This window comes from Miscanthus floridulus, chromosome 7, assembly GCF_019320115.1.
Source record: "Miscanthus floridulus cultivar M001 chromosome 7, ASM1932011v1, whole genome shotgun sequence".
Lineage (NCBI taxonomy): Eukaryota > Viridiplantae > Streptophyta > Magnoliopsida > Poales > Poaceae > Miscanthus > Miscanthus floridulus.
The window spans coordinates 13980859-14004426 of NC_089586.1; the positions used below are offsets into that span (position 1 = coordinate 13980859).

The 23568-nt window shown below is 43.2% G+C and overlaps 2 protein-coding genes across 4 annotated transcripts; both read left to right on the plus strand.

Moving 5' to 3' along the window:
• Positions 1–4635: 4635 nt before the first annotated feature.
• LOC136462623 (uncharacterized) lies at positions 4636–14557 on the plus strand. Its single transcript, XM_066461695.1, has 3 exons — positions 4636–4869; positions 12371–13213; positions 14299–14557. Exon 2 carries the CDS (start codon positions 12384–12386, stop codon positions 13179–13181), a length of 798 nt encoding a protein of 265 aa, XP_066317792.1. The 5' UTR covers positions 4636–4869; positions 12371–12383; the 3' UTR covers positions 13182–13213; positions 14299–14557.
• A 935-nt stretch (positions 14558–15492) lies between these two features.
• On the plus strand, positions 15493–21433 carry LOC136462624 (uncharacterized). Of its 3 annotated transcripts, none has more exons than XM_066461696.1 (13): positions 15493–15810; positions 15915–15974; positions 16041–16097; positions 16855–16956; positions 17115–17201; positions 17301–17876; positions 17968–18432; positions 18968–19029; positions 19127–19277; positions 19562–19641; positions 19748–20038; positions 20502–20796; positions 20889–21433. In XM_066461696.1, the coding sequence occupies exons 1-12, from the start codon at positions 15736–15738 to the stop codon at positions 20536–20538; spliced, it is 2043 nt and encodes a 680-aa protein (XP_066317793.1). In that variant the 5' UTR covers positions 15493–15735; the 3' UTR covers positions 20539–20796; positions 20889–21433. The 3 variants fall into 3 exon arrangements, with proteins under 3 accessions (XP_066317793.1, XP_066317794.1, XP_066317795.1); XM_066461697.1 differs by having other exon boundaries at positions 20912–21433; XM_066461698.1 differs by having other exon boundaries at positions 19127–19217.
• The last annotated feature ends 2135 nt before the right edge of the window (positions 21434–23568 follow it).

The window sequence follows — 23568 nt, forward strand, 5'->3', positions numbered from 1 at the left end:
GTCGTTTTTCACGCCAGCCTCCGGTCACAGACCTTTCAGTGCTAAAACGGCTATAACTCTTAGCTTCGAACTCTGATTTTGATGATCTTGGATATTTTGGAAAGCTTACTCAGAGGGCTACACATCCCACATGCATACTTGATCCAAATCACAATGGATCAAAATAGTATTCCAATCCAAGGACCATCCTATAGTTTAGAGTACACCAAAAAACCTTTTTCTCTTCTCTAAGTTGATTCACGATAACTCTAACTTCTTCTACTTTGCAAATATGCCAACACTAGCAAGTGTGCACCACCATGTGTATGTGTGTTAGCTTTTCACAAACATTTTCCAAAGGATTAGCCACTCAACTTGCCACGCCACTCGATCCTAGCGATGATGTAAAGTTAAATCACTCAAGTGGCACTAGATGACCGATATGCAAACAAGTTTACCCCTCTTGATAGTATGGCCATCTATCCTAAACCCGGTCATCAACTTCTCTACACACCTATGATCGGTGAAATGAAATACCCTAGGTTATACCTTTGCCTTGCGCATTTCATTCCATCTCCTCCAATGTCGATGCAACACATGCACCAACATGATCAACAATGATATGATCCACTTCATATCATCATGTGATCATATTGGTTCATTGATCTTGACTTCACTTGCTTTTCACTATTGCCTTCGTCCATCGGTGCCAAGTCTTGCTTAAGCTTCACCACCACGTGGTCCATCGCTCCAAAGCCTCCGACTTGCCCTTCACGCTTGCAACCGGTCCATCAAGCCAAGTCTTGTCTTGATCTTCTCCACCTTGATCACATGACTCAATGTCATGTCTCATGTGCAATAAGCTCATTCATCATCACATGTATAAGCTTTGCAACATCTCCAAACCATTTTCACCTTCACGGCATATGTTGCTCACACACATGTACTTATGGACTAATCACCTATGTATCTCACATAAACACAATTAGTCCACCTAGGGTTGTCACTCAATTACCAAAGCCACACAAGGACCTTTCAATGATGCCATGCTCTAGCTTGACCAGCAAGTGGTCACGTCCCATCTTGCCTCGGCGGGCGGTGCGATTGACCAGGGTGTTGATCCGCGACCCTACGAGGAGCAGACGGCGCAGTGACCACACGTCTGTCACTGTAGTGGGTGCGAGTCTCCTCCTAGAACGTAGTGGTTGTCATATTCTTCCGTCAGGATCCATGCCCGAGGGCAAATGGTGGCGTCCATAAAACTATAAGACAAATGTCGGCGCCCACAACACTGTTCGGGCTCTAACATGCCCAAAAGGGCTTTAAAGCGTCCGTCTTGTTATATCCTGATGGTACTTTCCTATAGGCGTGCAAGGTATAGTCCTCGGTATTGCGGTTGACTTGAGTGCCCTGTCTTATCTACGCGCGTAGTTATGAAGGTGTAGCGCATAGACATCGGGCAAGGCGGAACCAGCCCCCGGTGAAAGGTCCTAATATGGCTAGAGGGGTGAATAGCCTATTTAAAAATCTACAAATCAACTAGAGCAATTTGATTAGTATGACAAATAGCAAAACGCAAACTTGCTCTAGCTCTACAAGGGTTGCAAGCCACCTATCCAACAATTCTAGTTGCAATAATTACTAGGCACACAACTTGCAATGTTACTACTCACTAAGAGCTCTCAATTTTGCTACTCTAAAGAGCTCCACTAGATGAACTTAAAATAACAAAGCAAGCTCTCAATTCTAATTACACTAAAGAGCTTGCCACAACTAGTTTGCAAGAATATAAATGAGTAAGTAGGGTGATTATACCGCCGTGTAGAGAAGTGAACAAATTACAAGATGAATACTAAATCAAACACCAGGAGAATACCAAAGGGCAAGAGACAATCAATTTTTCTCTCGAGGTTCACGTGCTTGCCGGCATGCTAGTCCCCGTTGTATTGACCAACACTTGGTGGTTTGACGGCTAAGAGGTGTTACATGAACCTCATCCACACAATTGGTCACCGCAAGAACCTACCCACTAGTGAGATAACTCAATGACACGAGTAATCTACTAGAGTTACCTTTCAGCTCTCTATCGGGGAAGGCACAAGACCCCTCACAATCACCATGATCGGAGCCGGAGACAATCACCAACCTCCGCTCAACGATCCTCGTTGCTCCAAGCCAACTAGGTGGCGGCAACCACCAAGAGTAACAAGTGAATCCTGCAGCGAAACACGAATGCCAAGTGCCACTAGATGCAATCACTCAAGCAATACACTTGGATTCTCTCCCAATCTCACAATGATGATGAAACAATGATGGAGATGAGTGGGAGGGCTTTGACTAAGCTCACAAGGTTGCTATGTCAATGCAAATGACCAAGATAGTGAGCTTGAGCCGGCCATGGGGCTTAAATAGAAGCCCCCACAAAATATAGCCATTGTACCCCTTCACTGGGCACAACACGGGGTGACCGGACGCTCCGGTCAGTTCGACCGGACGCTCCAGTCAGTTTGACCGGACGCAGGACCCCAGCGTCCGGTCGCCCGATGCTTGCCACGTGTCATTAGCTTCAAACGCCGATCGCTCGATCTCAACAGTCAAGTGATGACCGGACGCGTCAGTTAGAAAGTGACCGGACGCAGGATCCCAGCGTCCGGTCGTTTCCAGTAAGGTTCCAAACACGAATTTTCACGACCGGACGCGTCCGGTCATGCTCGACCGGACTCACCCGGCGTCCGGTCACTCAACGTTTCTTCTGTGAGCCTCACGTCAGCGTACGTTAGCACTGACCGGACTCAGACCATGAGCGTCCGGTTAGTTTACATGCCAGCGTCTGATCACAAGACTGAGACAGTGTGCTTACTGCTGTCACTGACCGGACTCTGAACCCAGTGTCTGGTCACTGCACCACCAGCGTCCGGTCACTCTGTGAACCCCTGTCTTTTCTATATAGGGCACCGGTGGTACCGTCGGACTGTCCACACTCTACGGGCGGACACTCCACCGGTGAAGTTTCTAACCCTTGCTCAAATATGCCAACCATAAGTGTATCACCTTGTGCATATGTGTTAGCAAATTTTCACAAATACTTTCAAGGGTGTTAGCACTCCACTAGATTCTAAATGCATATGCAATGAGTTAGAGCATCTAGTGGCACTTTGATAACCGCATTTCAATACGAGTTTCACCCCTCTTAATAGAACAGCTATCTAACCTAAATGTGATCACACTCGCTAAGTGTCTTGATCACGGAAACAAAATAGCTCCTACTATTTATACCTTTGCCTTGAGCCTTTTGTTTTTCTCTTTCTTCTTTTCCAAGTTCAAGCATTTGATCATCACCATGCCATCACCATCGTCATGATCTTCACCATTGCTTCATCACTTGGAGTAGTGCTACCTATCTCATAATTACTTTGATAAACTAGGTTAGCACTTAGGGTTTCACCAATTAACCAAAACCAAACTAGAGCTTTCACCCGGACGTCGGGCGAGGCAGAGCTAGCCCCCGGATGTCGGGCGAGGCGGAGTCTGCCCCCAGACGTCGGGTGAGGCGGAGTTAGCCCCCGGAGTCGGGCGAGACAGAGTATGCTCCTAGACGTCGGGCGAGGCGGAGCCAGCCCCCGGACGTCGGGCGAGGCGGAGTCTGCCCTCAGATGTCAGACGAGGCGGAACCGGCCTCCGGGGGTCGGGCGAGGCGGAGTCTGCCCTCTGATGTCGGGCGAGGCAGAGCCACCCCTCGGGAGTTAGCTTGGGACGGGGACCATGGTCTCGGTGGACAGACGAGGAGCGACCCGGCAAGCGGTGTAGTCGCGCTCTTGATCGCGTAGATGAATCAACGTTCGACGGTCATTAGCTGCTCCTCTTCGGGTACCCTAATATTGGTCCCCGACAGTTGTAAGCTTTATTATCTCATTTATGATCCTGATGGAAAAATATGAATTTTTGAGTTCTCCCTTGGGGTGTGCTCGATGAAACTGCGTAGTTTAGTGTCCTCTTTTAGGAACTTGGTGTCTAATGAAAGACGAGTACTCCTGGGAGGCATTAGATTACGCGTTTCTACCACAGGGTGTCATAAACAGGTATATTTATTCACTTATGAATGTTGGAGATGTTGCTTATTATTTAATTAAAAAAGTATTGGTATAAGTTTCGACTGTAGGTAAGGATTTTTGTCATTTTATTTATGTGAGGGCACTTATTGATATTATTAATAGTGAAGATGGATGGGTTCTAGTACATCGTATTGATTTCCCTATTGGTGAACTCCAAGCAAACATGGCTACGATGGTTTAGCAGAATCTATCATATGCATGGTGTCTTAAACACTTGATATTCTTATTTGGACCACATAATTTGTTTTGATCGCGAATCCAGTGGTTTGGTGATAGAATATCACTAGCACGATCAAAATTAAATAATGGCGTCATGTTCACAAACAGAAAATACTTCAAAGTTCAAACACAACCAACCACTTTCGAAACCATGGACCTCAGTGGTACTCCATAATTCCATACAGGCCCAGGATTACCTTGGAATTGGGCCTAGAGTATTCTTAGTACAGTACCTCGCATCAAAGGGCCCGGCTCAAGAAAAGCCCAGGCCTGTTTAACCATGGACCTCTCTCTCTCTCACGCTCACGCTGGAGCCCTACCCGTACCCGCCCCCTCACGAGTCACGACTCCAGTCCCAACTCCCGTCTGGACGGCGGCTAATCGGCGACCTCGACCACGCCTGTCTCCTGATCCTGTGCCCTTCCTGCTGAGCGCCGGCGCGGACCTGCCCCGCGCGTCCGGCCGTCCCCGTCCTCCGCCGCGGGCTGCCGGCGGCCAGCACCCCTGCGGCCTGCGCAGTGCCACTGCTCCTCGCCGTCTCTGCAAGACTGCATCTCTGGTGAGTAAAATGAGTACTGAGACTGACTGTAGACTGATGCTTTGCTGCTTGCACGCGCTTGACATTGGCCATTGATTGATGGTGAAGTATGGATCCGTAGTTGGTAGTAGACAGTAGAGATGAAGGTTTCCGTATGCCTGAAATTGGTGATTGACAGATGGTGAAATGTGAATTTGTGATCCTGGGTCCACCACTGGGAGGATGGAATGGCTATTTGTTGATCCTACTTGCTTATGTTGGGCGGACCCACTGTTGTGCCTGGGTGCATACCCAATATTTTTGGGGAGAAAATTATTAGTTTGTGTAGAGATATATACATGTATATATAGTATAGTTAATGTCTCAATTTATTACTCTCTGTTATTCTCATCTCTTATAACGCAAAGTAGCCCATAGGCCACACCCGACGGCCTATCAAGCGGCCCTTCACGCTCCCTGGTAACTCCCCAATTCCCGTCACCAGCGAGCATCTGTCCTTCGAGGAGCGGAACGCAGTACACAGAATCGAGAAACCCTAGGGTGGATAGGAAGAGGTGGGTATGGGAACTTCAAACCCATACCCTTGTTTGGCATGAAGTGGGATCAGGAATGGAAATACATTTTTTATGACCATAATACCCTTATTCAGGACACAGAATAACCATCACAGAGCTATAGCTCACTACTGATCAATCACTTGGCATGTACACAAAATAAAAGTGCAAAGGCTAAAAACAAGTTTTTGAAGCATCGATTCATTAAGGCATACATGCACATAGCCCATTTGTACATGTTAGTGCCAACAAATTTTGATAAAGAGTTCCAGCAAGACTCCGAGTAACTGGAAGTCACCTTTGTTTCTGACTTCACAGCACCAAAATATACAACTTACCACCATGCAGTGAGAACACAATCTTCACTGCATTTGAAATTTTTGTCTACACACAAAATATACAGATGACCACCATGCAAAATGAAGTTCATAATTTTGGTCAACCATGGTTGACTACTTCCACTACCTTGGAGTTCAGCATGCTACTTATTATATACTATACACAAAAGGAAGCACACGATCTCCACATGCATGACTAAATTAGAGCTTTTTAGATTTTTTCAGGACTTGACGAACAAACTCAGTTTTGAATTCATCTGGAGTAGTAAAGAACAGATTCAGCCTTTCCTCATTCTGACCAATTATTAGAGCAGCCTTCACGATTTGATCTGAAGTAAACTCAGTAAACTTTGCAAGCACGGTGAACAATTGCTCCCTCCTTTCAGCAGTCCGCTTTTGAGCCTCAAGTTCCTGGGTAAATGCAGACTGCAGTGCATTCATAGCCTCTGCATTGGCTGCTTCAACTTGCACAAGACTACTGAGTGCTTTAGAAATATTAGAAAACTCCGATGCAAACACGACATCATCTAGAAAAACCCTCTTACGATAGGCTGCAGATTTAATTCCACTTCCTGGGATGGTACCATGGGATGATGGTTGTGAATGGGGAGTCAACTGCATTTTCAAACTGCTGGGTTCCTTCATTCACATTTCCTGAGGATAGTTTTTCATGCAATTCAAACTGATCTCCAGGGCCTTTAGCCTTCACTCCTTTTGCTAAGTCACTAGCATAAACCTCAAATACAACAACAACATAACCTTTCAGTCACAAGCAAGTTGGGTTAGGCTAGAGTTGAAACCCACCAAGAGCCCCAAGTCACGGTTCAGGCACTTCAATAGCTGCTTTTCAAGCACTGCTATTCAAACATAGATCTCTAGGTATATCCCAAGCTTTCAAATATCTTTTTATTGCCTCCCCCTATGTCAGTTTTGGTTTTTCTCTACCTCTCCTTATATTATTAGCTTGGCTTAGGACTCCACAATGCACTGGTGCCTCTGGAGGTCTCCTTTGGACATGACCAAACCACCTCAACCGATGTTGGACAAGCTTTTCTTCAATTGGTGCTACCCCTAGGCGATCACGTATATCATCGTTCCGAACTCTGTCCATTCTTGTGTGATCACAAATCCATCGCAACATACGCATTTCTGCAACACTCAGTTGTTGAACATGTCGAATCTTTGTAGGCCAACATTCTGCTCCATACAACATAGCCGGTCTAATCGCCGTTCTATAAAACTTGCCTTTTAGCTTTTGTGGTACCCTCTTGTCACAGAGAATGCTAGAAGCTTGTCGCCACTTGATCCACTCTACTTTGATTCTATGGCTAACGTCCGCATCAATATCTCCATCCCTCTGTAGCATCGATCCCAGATATTGAAAGGTATTCTTCTTAGTCACTATTTGACCTTCCAAACTCACATCTCCCTCCTCCTGTGCAGCTCCGCCAAAGTCGCATCTCATGTATTCGGTTTTAGTTTTGCTTAATCTGAAACCTTTAGACTCAAGGGTCTGCCGTCATAACTCTAGTTCCCTATTTAGTTCCGTCTGGCTTTCGTCCACTAACACTACATCATTAACGAACAACATACACCAAGGGATATCCCCTTGTATGTTCCTGGTAACCTCATCCATTACCAAGGCAAAGAGATACGAGCTTAAGGCTGACCCTTGATGAAGTCTAATTTTAATCGGGAAGTAATCTGTGTTACCATCGTTTGTTCGAACACTAGTCACAACATTGTTGTACATGTCCTTGATGAGGGTCACGTACTTTGATGGTACTTTATGTTTGTCCAAAGACCACCACATAACATTTCTTGGTATCTTGTCATAAGCCTTCTCTAAGTCAATGAAAACCAAGTGGATATACTTTTTCTGCTCTCTAAACCGCTCCATAACCTGTCTTATTAAGAAGATTGCTTCTGTGGTTGACCTTCCAGGCATGAAACCAAATTGGTTTGTTGATATCTGCGTCGTTCCTCGCAGGCGCTGCTCGATGACTCTCTCCCATAACTTCATAGTGTGGCTCATCAACTTAAATCCCCGATAATTAGTATAACTTTGGATATCTCCTTTGTTCTTGTAGATTGGTACCAATATGTTTCTTCTCCACTCCTCAGGCATCTTGTTCGATCGAAAGATATTGTTGAACATCTTGGTTAGCCATACTATAGCTATATCCCCGAGACATCTCCACACCTTGATTGGGAAACCATTAGGGCCCATCGCTTTGCCCCCTTTCATCTTTTTCAAGGCTTCTCTGATCTTCGATTCTTGAATCCTCCGCACAAAGCGCCTATTAGTGTCATCAAACGATTCGTCCAGCTGAACGGTGGTGTTCTCATTCTCACCATTGAACAATTTATCAAAATACTCTTGCCATCTATGTCTGGTCTCATCCTCCTTCACCAAGAGCTGCTTCCTCTCATCATTTATGCACTTGACTTGATTGAAGTCCCTTGTCTTCCCATCGCGAGCTCTAGCCATCCTATAAATGTCCTTCTCTCCTTCCTTCGTACTCAAACGTCGGTAAAGGTCCTCATAGGCCCGCGCCTTTGCCTCACTCACCCCTCTCGTTTTGCAGTCTTCTTTGCCACCTTGTACTTCTCTATGTTGTCTGCACACATGTCATGATACAATCGCTTATGGCACTGCTTCTTTTCCTTAATAGCCTTTTGCACATCTTCATTCCACCATCGAGTGTCTTTCGAGTCGCATCCGCTCCCTTTAGTCACTCCAAGCACCTCTGAAGCAACCTTCCGAACGCATGTTGCCATCTTCTCCCACATGTTGTTTGCATCGCCTTCATCCTTCCAAGGGCCCTTTTCAATGACCTTTTTCTTAAAGACCTTTGATGCCTCCTCTTCTAATTTCCACCACTTCGTTCTAGCAACCCTAACTTGTTTGTTCCCACGAGCTTGCACTAGAAAGTGGAAGTCAGCCACCACCAGCTTGTGTTGAGCAACCACACATTCTCCAGGTATCACCTTACAGTCCACGCATGTTCGTTTATCCCTCCTTGTAAGGACAAAGTCGATTTGACTAAAGTACTAGCCGCTACTAAAGGTCACTGAATGGGACTGTCTCTTACGAAAGAAAGTGTTAGCTATCATCATCTCCATAAAAGTGGCTAAGTTTTTACATTGGCTTGCCGCGCCTAACACAACCCTCCTCCTTTACCAGGGCTTGGGACCTGCTATGCTGGGACACCAAAGGCGCCCCAACATAGGCGGAGTTTAGCATAAACCTCAAATAGCTTATCAAAATTCACAAAGGGCTTCCCATACAAAGCTGTTGCTCCAGGGCGACTCTGCATACATATTATGCTATTAGCAACAAATAAATGTGATTCTTTAAAAAAAATGTAATTGGAAAAAAAAAGTATGATACATGTATGCAAGTCCTATACCTTTGTCCAACCCATGAATTGCTCTTTGTCTCCGACAACCATTTTTTTTCATCATCCCAACCAAAGCCACTACCAGATTGTTGAATATCCAATATATAGGACAATAGCTTCTTAAGTGTCTTCACTATAGAAGCAACATGAGGATCAGCTTTGATACAAGCATTTGGGGGTCTTTTAGCGAGCTCTTTCTCAATAAACTGAAGGTACCTAGACTTGTGACCTGTGTCCACCTTCCAACCAGTCATTCATATCATACAATACATCAATAAGTACCTTTTCCTCTTCTGCAGTCCACTATCTCTTGTCTCTCCTCTTACTTAGCTTTATAGTTTTGCGTCCCTTGCACGTCTATTTCATACAAAAAATAAAATAAAATCTGAAGATGTATAAAACTGATTATTCATGAAATAAAAAATTGCATTGAATACAGAGACAGGGCACTAAGTTAAGCTAGTATATGTAGAAACATTGCAACCATCTCCTCCACCTTGACATTTCTAGTATCCCTTAATCCCCCAATATCTGTGACCAAATTACACAAAGTCCAAAAGCACCGCCTATCCATCCGCAGTTGCTCAACACACAGGATGTCACTTCATAGATGATGTCATTCAAATTTTTTTTGATCGACTTTCTGGGTCAAACCTACAAGGCTCCCTAATTAGCCTGATTTGACGCTTTCTAATCAATAGGAGGCAATGCAGTACTAGCACATGTAATGCCATCAGAAGCCTTATTCTACGGCGTCCCATTTGTTGGCATAAGACTAGGATGTCTCTCTTTGCTTAAGGACGGGCCATTTCTGTGAAATAAAATTTGAAATTAATAATAGCTTCAAGTTTGGGTTCGCTACACTTAAAACACATAGGAGCAAAACAAGGCATCCACTGGCAAACATAGACACACAATCAAACAGTGCGCAAACCACAATTAATTAAAATATGCATGACAAGATTAGGTACACTGAAGCATAAATAATACCTCGTCAGTGTTGTCTTGTTGGGCCGCATCATCACTAGTTGGATAGGTGCTAACAACATTTTCATTATGCTTAATGTAAACCTCTAGAAACTTGGCCTGATTCGAATACTACATCTTGTCACAAACAGAAGCATCATCTTTGAGGTGGTCAATACCAGCGTCATCAAGGCTATGGCCAGGAATGTCATAGTAGAGAGTATCGCCTTCCTTGAAGCCTACAGTTTTAGCCAGCTGTGCTAAACGGTAGTAGGACATTTTGTCCATCTCGATTTTTGGAAAAAGTGTGATATCGCCTCCATCATAAGTTAGTTCACCTTGCTTTGAAAAGGAACCCCCAGGATGCATCAAGATATTGCTACACCCTGGAGCCATTATCTCTCTGTATTTGTGAAGTCAATGTTAGGTTAAAAAAATGATTCATGCATAAAATATTTTACAGTTCGTTAACCATACAGAGAAAATCGCATATTCCTATGGATGCAGGCTAATTAAACATGTGAAGATACGTTAGCCAAAATGACCACTGAAATGCAGTGGCGTAATGTTAGTACTAGACATTGGTAGGCAAAACCAAAAGCATGCATATATCCTATAGAAGATCAACGCACTAGGCTAATGAAGTAAGTAAAAGAGCACTAGTACTTATTATATTAGTTAATCTAGAAGGCATCTGGGAACAAACCAACCAACAGTGATTTTTTTCACGTAATTTTTCCATACATGAAACTTCAGATTCATGCAAGATCCACCAGACTAGGAAGTTCCGTTGGACAGGATGCACAACCAATCATCAAGCATGGGAGAAAGCAGGCATCTATCAACGAAGAATCAAAATGGAGGGCACGAACTGAGATGGGAAGTAAGGAATAGAAAAATCACCTGCTCAAGCTGGTCGGCGGCCGCCGTGCCGGAGCCAAATTGGATTTGTGGCCGGAGATTTAGCGAGGGCCGAGGGAGCTGTGGTTGCAGACACGAGGGCAAGTGGCGACGGCGCTGACGTCGAGGCTAGGGGTCGCCAAGGCAGTCGGGTGCGCGGCTGCGGCGGCGCCGGGACGCGAGCGCGCGGTGGAGGCTGTGGAGGGCGGCGGCGTCCAGGGAGGTGCGTGCGGTGGATTGGGGAGACGAACAGAGCCACAGAGGCCACCGAGCTTTATTTGCGAGTGACTTTTTCAATGGCAAAAGGGTAATTTTGCATGCCACTTCACCGTATCCCGCCCAAACCCACCCGCGCCGGTGGGTTTTGAATGATGAAGCGCCTAACCCTTACCCATACCCTGTCTCTTCCCAAACCATATACCCAAACATGGGTTTGGAGCAATCTGTCTTCCCATTTCCCTTTCCCACCCCCTGTTTCCATATATCCAAACGCCACCTAGAGAAGTCGGGCGCCGGCAGCATCGCCGTCGCGCTGTCCCCACCGTGTGCCCCTGCTCCAGCCGTCACGTGGCGTCACGGCATCGCAGCTCCAGTGCTCCGTTCGTTCGCTGGACCGTGGCCAGCCGCCTATAGTCCGTTGCCAACTGGCGCCGCCGCCGCCCGCCAACGACTCCAGCAGCTGGTCACCCACTCGGCTGCCTCGGCACGTCGCCTCGGCCAAGGCTGATGTTCAACGCCCTCCAATCTCCATCCAGCTGGTTCCTTTCAGTCTGAAATTCACTCTTTCAGAGGTAATCAAATCCCCATTTGCCCTTTCACAAAATGTTTTCTTTGACATGGGCATACCCAACTCTGGTATGGCACATGCGTTGCTGATGTTTACCCATGCCGCCATGCTAGATTGTGAGCTCCTTACCTCTGCAACCCAAGGTGGCTTTTGGATTTTTTGTTTCCCTGGCTTCTTTTCATGTCTGAAGCTGTTACTAGAGTTTGAATGGTCAGGGCTGTTTGGATCTGGAGGTGCTGGTGACAATGTATTGTCAGTCGATTTCCTGTGCCCTTCCCTGAACACATCGTAATTTATCAACTATCATGTCTGTCAGAGATGCCGCTTCATATTTCCTATCATTTTGTTCTCTGTTGGACATAACCAGTACTTGTTTTTCTTAATACATGTTCCATTGATGTGGTTCAGACACATCTGATTTTGTATTTAGCATTCACTTGTGCTGCTTAATTGTTTTATTGGATTGTGCCTGCTCATTTTGATTAACTGCCTTCATGAAAACTCTATCTTTGTATGTCCACAAAAGAAAAGAAAGGAAAAGTCAAGTTAATTGCATATTTCTCATTGCTGCAGCAAAGGTATTTGGATGGCTTCCAGTGCACGGGGCATCATGTTTCGGCGTCTCAAAACACTAACTATAAGCCCAGCACTGGCATCTGGTGTGACCAGTCAGCGCCACCAGCTTCAACAGCGTGCACCAGTGAGTCGCACAGCCAAAGGAAAGGCTAAGCTCAAAGCAGGTCAGCCTTTGAAGCGTTCCACCATCGGAGCGAAGAAAGGGGCACCTTCCACTGGTGGAGGCGGCGGTGGCCGTGGTCGTCGTGAGGCCATTGAGCGCATTACTAATATTTCAGAGTCTTGTCTCAATGCCTCTACTCCGCTGCGGCACTTGTCACCCAAGGAGCATCTTCGCGAAGCTAAACGTGAGGAACTGGGACTTGTCTCCAAGGAGAGGCAACGCGAGCTTGATGTAGCCAAGGCCAAAGCTAAAGCCAAATCCAAAGGTACTGGTGGAGGTGAAGGAGACCGTGTGCTTATGGGTCCACCAGGCCTTGACTATATCAGTCTTGGGCTAGTTGATGAGGAGGCAATCCCCAAGTATGAGCTCACAGTCGAGGATGGTCGGCGACTTGCCAAAGAGTACAGTCGTGTGCTAATGCGGCGGCACCGTGCAAGGCAAACAGCAGAGTCAACACTTCTGACCCTCAAAAAGGAGGCCATTGCTGCTCTCCCTGAGAAGCTGCGAGCTGCTGCTATGGTACCTGACATGACACCATTCCCTGCAAACCGGTACATGGCGACACTCACACCACCAATTGAAGGATATATTGAAAAGGTGCGGGAAGCGGCCAAGAAGCACTCTGTGAAGGAGAAACTTCGCTGAGAATTCAAGGGAGGAAACTGTCTCCACATAAGGTGAGGACAGTTTAGTCAAATTTCTTCATTGATTTGCATTCTATTTGGGTTAGAGTTTTCATTCGTAAAAAGGAACCTGTGATGATCAGATGTTTTCTAATACATTATCACATTTTTGTGTCAAATGCTTCACATGGCATACAAAATTTCTTACTTGTGGGAAATGCCTTGTTTAGGCTTTCCCCACCTAAGTCATGCTTGCAGTTGCTTATGTAGGTTTTGAAGGATTTAATGTATTAAGTGCTTTGCGTGCAAATTTAGAATCTCATTTTTGCATGCAAATTTAGAATCTGATTTCTTACTGCTAGTGATGTGTTGTGGAAGAGAAGATGGACCAAACATGACCTCTACTCAAGTAATTGAGTTCCATGTTACTGGTCACTAAGTGTATGTTTAGTATTATCAAGAATTCAGAATACATGTTTAGAGTTTTGGACAGTGACAGCTGAGCTAGGGAATTTCAGTTACTGCAATCTGTTCCAAAATGTAAGTTGTTTTTGTTGTCTTAAGTTAAACTTCTCTAATGTTGACCAAGCTTATAAGAAAATGCAACAACATGTGCAACATCAAATTAGTTTCATTAAATCCACCATGAATATGTATTGATACTGATAGTGTGTTTATATTATGGATGTTAATACATTTTTCTATCAACTTGGTCAAAGTTAGAGAAGTTTGATTTATGACAAAACTAAAGCAACCTAAATTTTGCAAAGGAGGGTGTACAGTTTAGTGCTGAAGATACTCAAATGATCTCAGCTAGTAAGGTTGAACAAGATATTGTTTGAGAAAAAAAAAAGGTTGAACAAGATGTCTGACACATAACTAATTCCAAGGAAAACTGTGTTTCTATTTTGTACTAGACTCTCTTGCATTCAGTAAATCTCCTGCACTGAACATCATTACCTTCACATCTGCTATCCCCAACTTTGTTAAGTGTAAATTGCCTTGTTTAGTTTGCATATTTTGTCAGTATTGAATAGTGGTCCAGTTTCTGGTAATTCATTTCTGTACTTTTCACCAACCAATTCTCGTTATGTAATTCTCCTAGTTGTCTAGTGACTTGCTTCTATTTTGCTTTGTAGGTGAATGAATATTCCACCTAATGTACAAGAACAGCTTTGGCACAAACTACAATTACCAAATTTGGTGATCTAGTCAGATATCCCAATTTGCAGAGCAGCCATGATCTAGTGAAATCATTTTTGCCATTTTTTATGCAACTCTACAGGATTGGCGTTGTCACCAGACTGTTATTTCACTTTTTTCTCTCTCCTGATTTAGGATGTTTGTTGTTGACAGCGACTTATGTAATAATAAAGGGTTAGCAGTGAGACCGTGAAACCGATGAATCTCTGAGATTTGACTTCTCACAAATGCCCCCCCAGTACTTTATGCTATAGGTCCTGTTCGTTTCTCTTATAATCCGTCTTTTTCATTTTGTTTTTTCAGTCGGAACAATGTTTTTCTCTCACAACAAATTAGCCAGAACAGTGTTTCGGCTTGTTTTTTCAGCGAAACGAACGAGGCCATAATTATCATTTAGACCTCGTTTCCGTGTTCTTGCCTGCTAGATTGCTGACAAACCTGGGGTTATGATGCAGCGTTTGTGCGTTTGTGCCTTCAGTTTTAAACTGCACTGCATCTTTCCTTGAGGGAATGACATTCTGTACCTCAAGTTTACACGCCGTCATCTTTGAAATAATCACCAGCTGAACCGTTTGTACATTGGCTAATAGCAACTTTACATCCCAAATCAAGGCTCCTACTTTTGATTTAGGGCTCCTACTTCTGAGTGCTTTTTTTGTATGCTCAACTCAACATTAGCACCCAAATTAGGGCCCATACTTTCTGTTTTTCCTTGTATTTGCTCTCTTTGGTCAAATGGTTATCCAACTTAGAGTTCAAACATAACAATTCAAATTCATAAGATATCATGGGCAATGGATTTGAGCTCAGGAATACTAGTTGTCAATTGAAAATTGAAAATAGTGGCCCTATTCGTTTCACTAAATTTTGGCTTATGCTGATTTATCGTGAGAGAAAAATATTGTTCGTTCGCTGAAAATTACTATTGAAATAGTACGGCAGAACATATGCTGAAGTACTGCTAAAATAGTGCAGCAGAATGTATGCTAATATTTATGCTGATTTGTTGTGAGAGGAAAACACGTTTCTGGCTGGAAAGTACTGGTTGAAGCGAAGGAGGCTAGTCCATCGTTGCACAAATCAAATGCCTCGTTCAAAATCATTGCACATTCGCGCACACACAAAAAAAAAAAGTTCTCTTCGGCGGCTACCAGTCTACCACACCTGCGCGCTGGACCTGCCACCGTCGGCGTGGCCGCACGTCCGTCCGGCCTCTTCCCCCCCGCCGCTGCTGGATTTCCCCACCACTGCCGTTGGATATCACACCCAACCGCAACTGGATTTCCCATGTCCGCAAAGTTGCGATCAATTCCAACAACTCGATTGGTAATACTCTCAAATCCACCGCGAGAAGCAAGCGCAGCAGCCAGCAGATGCCGCCGGAAAAGCAGAAGCGGAAGCTCGCCCGCCTCTGCGATCTCGTCTCCTCCTCCCTGCTTGTCCACCTCGTAAGCGAGCAACTCCGCCCCGCACGCCCCGCATTGGTTTCCTCCTGTAACCCCGCGCCGCTCTGAGCCTACATCTAACCCCACTCGCGCCTCTCGCACCGCAGGAACCCGCGCCGTCGCCGCCGCGGGAAGACGAGCGGCAGCTCCTCCTGGCGCTCTCCACGGTAACTTCAGTCATCTTCCTCCAGTTTATAATCGTGTTTCGTGGTTGTTTGACTGGGACTTTGTAGGTGAACAAGACGATACGACGATGGGACCAGGAGGAGGCAGCTTATGAATTGGTTCAGGTATTGCTTCGAGTTTCAGTAGTTTTTTTTCTCTCACTGTTTATCCACCTATGAAAGTATTGGTAAATTCTCTCTGGCTAGTCCTACCACAATCTTATCTGTCGCAAGTAGTACTGTAACTGTGTTTAGTGTAGCACGTCCTATGGAGCAGCTGGGGACTGATATTAATTCACTCTGTGGTTGGTTTTGGGTTGTCACGGAATTTTTTTTGCCCCATTTCTGTGTGAGAGCATTTATTTAGCCCATGGCTGACCTTGGAGCAATTAACAGTCAATCTCCAAAATTTGTGTTTGATGCTTCTGTAAACCTTCGAATCTCAGACCACAATCGATGTAATCAATAAATTTTATGTTTGATTACTTACATAACCCTTCCAATCTCAATCCACATTGGATGATAGCTTCCATTTCTAAATTCTAAATCAGCAGTATTCAGTGACATCTAATTTGTCAATACTTGGTAGCTGACTAAAACCAGAAAAAAAAAAACCCTAATGGTTGATATCAATATACTGGCATAGGATATCTTATAACTTTTTGCTCTACTCAAGTGTGATTTTTATGAGCCGCTATAATGTTAGTGATCATTTTTTTGTGGTGGAAGTATCTCTGTTGACTTATCTATGTGTAAACTTGTGAATAATTCTGGAGAAGTGAATCTGTCATCTATGCTTTAAGTCTTCACATCCATTTGCTGTGTTATGTGTACAACTGTCACAGGAGATAATAACACATTCATATTTTCCCTTTTCATTTAGGAAACTCTTTCTGATTCCGGAGAAGTTCATAGTTGCTGCTTACTACTGAAAGAGCATCCATATGGTGGATTTGGTTGCATGGCGAATATGGTCTCTGTATTGGTAAAAACCTTTTTGTTTGGCAAACTATGTCAATGTTTCACTCTATTCACTTCAATTTTATGTTTAGCTAGTATTGTCTTATTTATGTTGCCTGTGCATTTCTGGCGGACCAGTATGACTAGGTTACCAAAACTTACATCTTTTGCCATCCTTTTCAGGTTGGTTTCCTTGATTTCTGCAGTGATTATGTCAAACACTCAGCTGGCAATATCCTAATTTCCATATCTAGTACCCTAATTAAGTTTGTATGCTTCTCATATGTTTCCCTTTTCTTCTTTTGGTGCATTCAGTCTCGTTTTTTTGCTGACTAACTGTTTACTCCATGGCTGTTTCTCTATTCCTAGGAATCCATTTGGATTCAGTTCATTGAGCTTGTCTGGGTGGCTATACATGCAGCATCGAAATGTGTTCATAACACTTCACATTTTACAACTGACTCCAACAGTAATGACATCACTAGTTCAAGCTCAAGAATCACAAGCTTCATGACAGTACTTAATGAGCGTTGTCTCAATATCAGTGGGCAAACCATGTCCAGTCTCTTTCGAGTATTACATGCTATCTTGAAGTTCCTTAAACACAGTGACAGTGATTTGACAGATGACTTCATTTGTCTATCCATTCATCATATTCATAAGATGCCTTGGGATTCTTTCCATCAATTACATGCCGGAGGACTTGCCAACTGTGCTAAGGATAACAGATTTAGCTTCTGTAATGATTTAGCACAGTCTGGAATTCTGACTGGCAGTCTTCTCCAGCTACTTAGCTCTTTACTTGACCACAGTTACCTGGAAGGTACAGATGGACAAGATATGTTTGTGAAACTTGTTGATATAGTTCCCAAGATAGCATTTTCCTTACATGGGCAGCATGATGGACCCAAAAGTCTTTATCAGTACTTAAAGCATAAAATTCTGGTAAGCTCTGACATTCAGAGCTCTTTTGTGTCACTTGTTGCTAGTTAATTTGGCTTCCTAAACATTTTAACGTTTCATTTTTTTAATGCAGATGGTAATGATGCGGCTTAAGCCTTACATACAGCAAGATTGTTCACATATTGTTAGTTGGCTGAAATTGCTTCGGCATTACTTTGAAGACCTTCTTCATGAGCCTATCTCACAACATATTGCTAAACCAGGAAATTGCTTAGAAGGTTCTCCGTTTTTATTGGACATGGTAGATTTAGTTGAGAGTCAGGATAAGTCAACTCGGCACTTGCAAAGGCAAGCTATCTATTTGTTCCTTAGTTGTTCCATATGCTTGTCTTACAACAGAAATGATGGTGCACTTCAATGTTCATGCAAGAGGGATGAGTGTTTGTTGGGTCACAAAGTACAAGGCTGTAGTAATCACTGCAACTGTTTTGGCTTATCAGAAATTTCAGACTGGTTTCAGAAGTGTTACCTAAACTGGAGTCTTGACTCAAATTCATCAAGTTTTGCCTTATCCTTTCTGGAATTGTATATGGAGGAGGTATGCATCTATGCGACTATGCCCAAATGATGGTAGCTAAAAAATAACATATTCATTGTTCTGGGAAACACATCTTACCTTTTAAGTCGTTTGATTTTATTTACATTTGTTACATAATGTAGATTGAAATCAGTTTTACGATTCTAGTTCAGTTTGTCTTTGCAAGTGGTTTGTTGTTGCCCCACTGTAGGTAGTTTCTTTCTTTTTTTTTCCTGAACAGGGTAGTTTCTTTCTATACAGTTGGACATTTGGATTCTAATATTGCACATGGCTAGTGAGTTACTTTATATGCTGGGCATTTCAGTGAAAAGGCATGACCAAATGCCCAACCCTCCTTACTGCTAATTGCTAACTAAGATAATCTGTATACTCTGTTCTCCATATCTGTCTGATAATAGTTATCTGCTGTTTTTTGCTCGATTACTCAATATTAACAAGTTCATGCTTCATTCTGTAATCGAAAAGATGGCTTACTACTGGCTTTATGAACTCTAAACATTCTTGGTAATATGTTCAATGTTCATTCATATTTCAGGATGACATGCTATTCAGCATTCTCTTACAACTTTTAGATGCACCACTCGTTTTTCTAAAAATGTAAGTAGGAAAATATAGTTTGTTTACTGAAGCAAGGAAAAAGTTATCCAGACAATAGATGCTTCTAAAGTTGTGACCTTTTTGTCCAAACTTGCAGAGCTAACTTGGAAACTACTGAACTTGTTGGTGTAAAACTGTTCTCAAGCATTTTCGACCCAGTTCACCTTTTTCATCTGCTGCTTTTTCTGGTGAGTCGATCAAAATGTTCTCATTGGTTTTTTAGGTCTGCTGGAGGCACAATGATTTCTGTAAGATAGCATCTTGACATTCAGTTCTTATTTATTTTGTGGTACAAGTGAGTGACTTTATTGTATGGGTTAATTATTCAGTGCTGTAACCATGATTGAGGACCTGGACAACCTTACCATTTGTAATTGGACATACTAAACAAAATTCAGTACTTTAGGAATCATAGCGTTGCTCACCCATAGTACTTTCTTCTATTTGATCTTTCAATTTTTTTCTCCTGTTTCACTCCATAATGCCTATTTTGAGTATAATAATTTTTTTGTTCATTGAAATTATTCTGCAGCTGCACTATGATCACATGGTACTTGTTGATTACCTCATATCTAAGGATGTTGGTGTGCATTGTGCTCAGTATCTATTAAGGTTGGTACCTATCTTACAATTTTTTAATTATTTTTGCCGACGTCTTGAGACAGAACAAAGCGTCTTCTGAATTGTGACCTTTGACTTCTCTTACACACTTGCACAGGTGCTTACGCTTAGTTTCCCAGTCTTGGCATGCTTTTGTTGATGATTCTGTTTACTCAACAAAAATAGATAAGCTTGACTGTAAAAGGCAGAGGACTTCTGGGGATAAAGATAGTGACAGAGCCAGTACAAGTAAACAGTATAAGAATGGTTCTGGTTGTGATAAAGAGGCCAAGAATTCACAGAAGCTTTTTCTTGATGCTAAAGAATGCCTTTATTCATTGAAGAGAACAGTGGAAGATCTGCAAAAGAAGGATTTGTTCCCTTACAATCCAAAGCCTCTTCTTAGAAGGTCTGTTATATGACCATGGTGTTTGTATGTTGTCTGTACTTCAGTGAAATCCTTTTCTTGTTCCTGCATTTGCCTCTTCAATTTCTTTTGGCATATCATCAGCTCAATGGCATTGTCAACCTAATGATTGAATTTGATATTTTGGCATATCAACTCAATGGCATTGTCAACCTAATGATTGAATTGGAACTTTGGCACATCAACTCAATGGTATTGTCAACCTATGATTCAATTGGAACTTTTGGCATATCAACTCAATGGCATTGTCAACCTAATGATTGAATTGGAAATTTTGTCAAATCAACTCAATGGCATTTGCCAGGCAGACATGTTAGCTAACAAAATTGTGGTAGATGATAACTCTTATTTGCTTGAAACTGAATCTTAATTTCTTGCTTGGACAGACAGACATGTTATTTTATCATCTGTTCATATGAATCATGCATATAGTTTGTTCTTGTAGCTTGGCCCGGTTTCAGGAGCTGTGTGAGCAGGGTTGAAATTTGAGTTACACCTGGTGAGAAAGCTACTGCTTGTAGAGTTGAAGAATGACCCTTTGGCAGATAGTTGTATTACTCATGGCTTAGTTTGGTTCAATTGATATAGTTAGTAAAAGGGAACTGTGAATATATCTTCCAATTCATGATCTGGTCTCGAACTTGAGTCGTCTGCATCATACAGAGAAATTTCAGATGCTGCTACTTTTTTGCAAGTTGCCTGCTACTATGATGCTTTGGGCCATGCGAGGAACCTATCATGTAAGGCACCATTGTTCACTATACATTAAGTAGCATCGTATCATGGTGGCACTTGCTTTCAATTATACATCAATCATTTTGTCCTTACCCAGGTCAATGTATGTGAACATGCTAGATCTTCAATCTCTGAAATCCTAAATACGCGGAATGGTGCATGGTTGCATGAGGTGGACTTCGATCCATGACCTCAGAAAGATGAAGGGAAATGATCGTCTGTATACTTTGGCGGTCTGTGCTGGGTTTGTAAATTGGAATGAGAATCAGACGTTTACTGAGACAGCCATTAGAGTTTAGACTTACGGTTTTTAAATGTGCCTTGTCTCGCTATTATTTGTATTTGTACTAGGGAGGCTAGAGAAGACAGCTGAAGCTGATCATGGGCACAGTTCACCAAGAAGAGTGTTGGCAGCGTATCCTTTGTGGGAGCGTGGGATTTCATTTGAGGTTGCCTTTTATTTTTGAAAGGCATTAGAGGTTGCTAGTTGAGCAAGTTTGAACCATCAACTTCCAGTTGAACACTGATGATTCAGGCGGGGTTGTATAACCATGTACCTATTGCTTAATGAACTCTAGAAATACATGTCTTGTCGGCATTGTAACTCAAATGTATCGTTCAAGTTCAATGGCTTTCAACCATAACTTATATCACACATATTGTCCTATTCGCTTGGTTGATAAGCCATGGCTGAAAGTATTGTTGGCTGATTTGTTGTGAGAGAAAAATATTGTTCGTTGCTGAAAAAGTACGGCTTATAAGTCAAATGAACATGGTGAATATGCTTTTTCTTGTAACAGTTCAAGGTGCCCATCTTGGCCCTCTTAATAATAAGGCCAAGGGAAAAACAAAACCTAAAACAAATCTAGTCGGTCCCTGTACTTAATCTTAGCACGTATCCTTTGATCCAATTACCAATAAATAATCTTTTTCCTTTATGTTTTTTTTTCACGAAGGTTTCTCCTAAATTTTTTTAATGAGCAATATTAATATAAGAATATATGTAGTATCTACTATTTTCCTCATTGAGGATTCAAAAGGGAAAATTCAAGGCATATTATGGCCCCGTTCGCTGGTCTGAAACTTAGCTAAAACTGACTGAAAACACTGTTCCGGCTGAATTGTTGTGAGAAAAAAATATTGTTTCGTCTGAAAAAAGAAGCCGAACAAGCAAAATATGGGGTAAGCCGAAGAAGGCCTATGTCATATATCTTTTATTTCTCATACATATCTTTTATTTCTCATATAGGGTTTCGAGAAGGTACCAAAAAAAATATTTGTTCCTCATATTTTCCTTGCCTTGAGGTTTTTGGGGAGGTTATACCTGCATATCATACTATTTTTCTCTAGATTTTGGTTATGGATTTTTTCCTTTCAAGGTTTTTCCATATAAGTTCACAGTAAGGCAACAATCCATATATGCCATGTCATTTTCCTCTGTTTTTTTTCTAATGGGTTTTAAATGAGTTTACTAGCATACAAAAGCTTTAGTTCCTCCTCAATTTCTTTCCACAGAGTTTTTAGAGAAGCTATCAATATAATCAAAGGATTATTGAATTAAGATTATAAGGAGCAAATTGATCAAGAGTCTTAGAACTAGCTAGTAAGTGATCAATTAGCAGATGCGGGTGATGAAGCGGATGGGAATGCTTGACGGATAGACGAAGCCTTCCATGGCAGCGAAGAATGCCTACGACAGTATCTTTGTCAACCAGCTCAACCCCTCACATACTGAGGCAATGCGACAACCCTTCCCTCACTCACAAGAAGAGCGGGCGAGTTGCCGCAAAAGCCAGCGCGTCTTATCGCCAATGCCAATTGTAAGGACAATGGACCCTTGACCCATTTACTTTGGATTTTGGTGTTTGATGACCAACACAACTAAATTGGACTAATAAATTTGCAAGTGTTTATTTTATAGTTCAATAGGGTGCAAGACGTGACTTGGACGAAGGCGACGTGGTGATCCGATGATCAACACCTTAAGAAAGACCTTAGAAGCACAAGAGAAGACCCAAGATATTAAACAAAGTCCAAGCACGAAGATTGGAACCAAGCCGCACGCAAGATCGCGAAGAAACGAGCTCACAGAGACGACCGACGCTAGACCGGACGCTGGTGGCTCGACAGTCGGGACGACCGGACGCTGGACCGGTGGCTCGGCAAACGGGGCGACCGGACGACTGGACCGGCTCTACAGTCGGGACAACTGGACGCAGGCGGCGAAACTGACCGGACGCAGGGATACAGTGTCCGATCGAGTACAGAAGGTTCCTGAGCGGCAAATCTGCGACCAGACGCTGGCCAGCGTCCGATTAGTATATTGCTGGCTCAACGGTCGGGACGACCGGACGCGTCTGGTCAGGACGATTTAGCGTCCGGTCAGTAGCAGTATTGAGGGAGTTTGACCCCAACGGCTACTTTCTCAGTGGGGCTTATAAATACAACCCCCAACCGGCCATTTAAGAGGTGTGGAGCTAAAGAAACATACCAAGGGTGTTAATACACCAATTTAGTGATCTCCACTTGCATAGTGCTTAGTGATTCATCAGGTGATTAGCGTAGGTGCTTTGCGAAGTGCTTAGGTTGATTAGACCACCGCTTATGCGCTTGCTCTAGGTTTAGGCCTAGTGTTTAGTGAGGTTTGCATACCTCTTACCACTCGGTGCTTGCGAGCACCATCGTTGTACATCGGAGGGGCTTGAAGTCTTGTGAGATCACACCAACCGCGTTTGTGGTGTGGCCACCACCGTGTACCAGAGAGAACAAGGCCCGCG